Genomic DNA, 2,690 nt, shown 5'->3' with positions numbered 1-2,690 from the left:
ACACAAGAGCATAAGCCCTACACTCATCTATATAAACAAACCAAGTAACTCATATGGGATCAGGTCACATAACTCACTCTAGTTTTATTTCCATTACTCTCTCATAATCCATATTCTTACTTGAGCGTCGGAGTGCTTTTTGCAGGTGCCCCTGCCGCCGTGTTTCAAGGTGCCGAGGTTCCTTTATAGCGCTGCTCCCTGGACGACATATAACTCGCCCCAGAAACCGAGCAGTCGACCTAGAAGTTCTATACCTCGACTTACCTAGGACGGAACATCTGGCGCCCACCGTTCGGTCAGAAAGTTAATCTAACCCCACTATCTTTTCTATATTTCACATTACATTTCTTTTTTATGCAGGGTTTTTCAACCTTCCAACATGGCCGATAACAGAGTTCCCCAACTCACTCAGGCCGAACTTATGGCCCAGATGGCCGAGCTACAAGCAGAAGTCAGAAGACTCGCTGAACTGTCCACCCAAAATAGTGCCAGTAAACATGAGGAGAATGGTCCCAAAGGCCCAGTCAAAGGCAACACAGACCTACTAAGCATCAACCCTCCGAAGGAGAAACTGACCTTAGACAATCCGTTTTCCGAAGAAATCACCAATTACCAGATGCCAAAGAATTTCACACTGCCTTCCTCGCTCGAGCCATATAAGGGGATTGGTGACACCCGGGCTCATATTAAGAAATTTCAATCCATGATGTTTTTTAATAGCCCTAACAATGATCCTGTACTTTGCAGGGCTTTCCCTACTTACCTTGACGGCACTGCATTACTTTGGATTTCAAAATTACCTGCAGGTTCAATCTTTTCTTTTGAAGAACTGGCGAAGTCTTTCATCGACTACTTCGCAGCGGTACGGATATACGTACACGGATCAGATTACCTCGGCACCATCTGCCAAGGTCCTCAAGAAATCTTGAAAGACTACATGACCCGGTTTGCAGAAGCAACCATGGAGATACCAGACCTTGACCCTACTGTCCACCTACATGCCCTGAAGTCCGGTCTCCGACCCGACAAGTTCAGAGAAACAATCGCGGTTACTAAGATAAAGACGTTAGAAGAATTCCGAGAAAGGGCGACAGGACAAATGGAGATTGAGGAGCTTCGTGAAGCCGAAAGAACAGAAAGAAAACAACCTAGAAGGGAGGAAGACAGAACGACAAGGTCGGTGAATAACAAAGACTCCAGAAAACCTTTCAAGCTCACCCCGAAATTTGACAACTACACCAGATTCAACACAAAGAGGGAGAAGATAATTAAAGAAATACTCAACGCTAAAATCATAAAACCTCCAGCAAGGGCAGGAAGCTATCAAGACCAGCGATTTGTTGACAAAAGCAAACACTGTGCTTTCCATCAGAAGTACGGACATACGATTGATGAATGTGTGATAGCCAGGGACCTATTAGAGAGATTGCTCGGCAAGGCCTCCTAGACAAATACATCGAAGGAAGAAAACACAAAGAAAGTAGCAGAGACCAAGAAGAACGACACCAAACCCCGGGAAACAAAGAAGACAATAAATGGTCAAACAACACTCCACCAAAAGGCATTATAAACTGCATATCCAGAGTATTCGCCGGGGGAGGTGAAACAACCTCGGCGCGAAAATGAAGCTACCGCGCAATGCTGGCAATCGAAGGAGCAGCACCTCAAAGCAACAAAGATGCGCCTGACCTCAAAATCACTTTCAGTCAGAAAGACATATGCTCAGCAGCACCAAACTTAGACGATCTAGTGGCAATCTCTATCCAGACAGGCGAATTATTGGTAAGAAAAGTCCTTTTGGACCCAGGTAGCAATGCATATGTCCTTTTCTACTCTACTTTTCTAAAAATGAAATTATCTGAAAAACGCATGCAACCCTCATCCGGATAATTAGTAGGATTCTCTGGAGAAAGGGTCCCGATCAAGGGTTACATATGGATCAAGACGACGATGGGAGAGGACTCATTATCACGAACCATCGATATACAATATCTAATAGTTGATTGCCCAAGTCCTTACAATATTATTCTTGGAAGACCTGCTCTGAACATGTTCAAGGCAGTAGTATCCACTTTTCATCTATGTGTTACATTTTAGGCACAGGACGGTAGGATAGCTACACTCCATTCAGACCGCTAACAAGCTTGGCAATGCTACAATGCAAGTCTAAAGAGGTCGGCTGTAAGACGAGAATTTCAACAAGAGGTCAAGATAATTCACAGCACAAACGAGGTATTGTCACTAGTAGAGCTTGACCCCAGAGGGGACACTCAGGAAAGACCCCAACCTACAGACGAGCTTCAGGAAGTTCCACTGACGTCAAAACCAGAACAAGTCACATACATCGGCCAAGCACTCCAGGGACAAGAAAGATCGGAACTCATAAAGGTGTTACAAGCCAATGCCGATCTGTTCGCTTGGACTCCCGCGGACATGCCAAGTATAGACCCGAACATCATTCGCCACAAACTCGCCACTGACAGAACAATCCGACCTATAGCTCAGAAGAAGAGGAACCTTGGGGCGAAAAAATCAAAGGCGGCCTTAGAAGAAACCAGAAAGCTTTTCAGTGCCAACTTCGTCAAAGAGATCCGCTTCACCACATGGCTATCAAACGTGGTAATGGTAAGGAAAAATTCAGGTAAATGGCGCATATGCGTCAACTTTACAGATCTGAACAAGTCATGCCC

General features: G+C 45.1%; 1 protein-coding gene across 1 annotated transcript; it reads left to right on the top strand.

Annotated features, from left to right (window-relative positions):
- Nucleotides 1-379: 379 nt before the first annotated feature.
- Nucleotides 380-1,447, top strand: LOC112763747 (uncharacterized). The gene has a single exon (XM_025809339.1). It carries the CDS (start codon nt 380-382, stop codon nt 1,445-1,447), a length of 1,068 nt encoding a protein of 355 aa, XP_025665124.1.
- Nucleotides 1,448-2,690: the final 1,243 nt, after the last annotated feature.

The sequence above is a fragment of the Arachis hypogaea genome, chromosome 17 (assembly GCF_003086295.3).
Source record: "Arachis hypogaea cultivar Tifrunner chromosome 17, arahy.Tifrunner.gnm2.J5K5, whole genome shotgun sequence".
Classification (NCBI taxonomy): Eukaryota; Viridiplantae; Streptophyta; class Magnoliopsida; order Fabales; family Fabaceae; genus Arachis; species Arachis hypogaea.
This window is presented reverse-complemented; position numbering and strand designations above follow the sequence as displayed.

Coding starts and splice junctions, on each gene's coding strand:
- LOC112763747 (XM_025809339.1), top strand. CDS start 380: ATGGCCGATAACAGAGTTCCCCAACTCACTCAGGCCGAACTTATGGCC.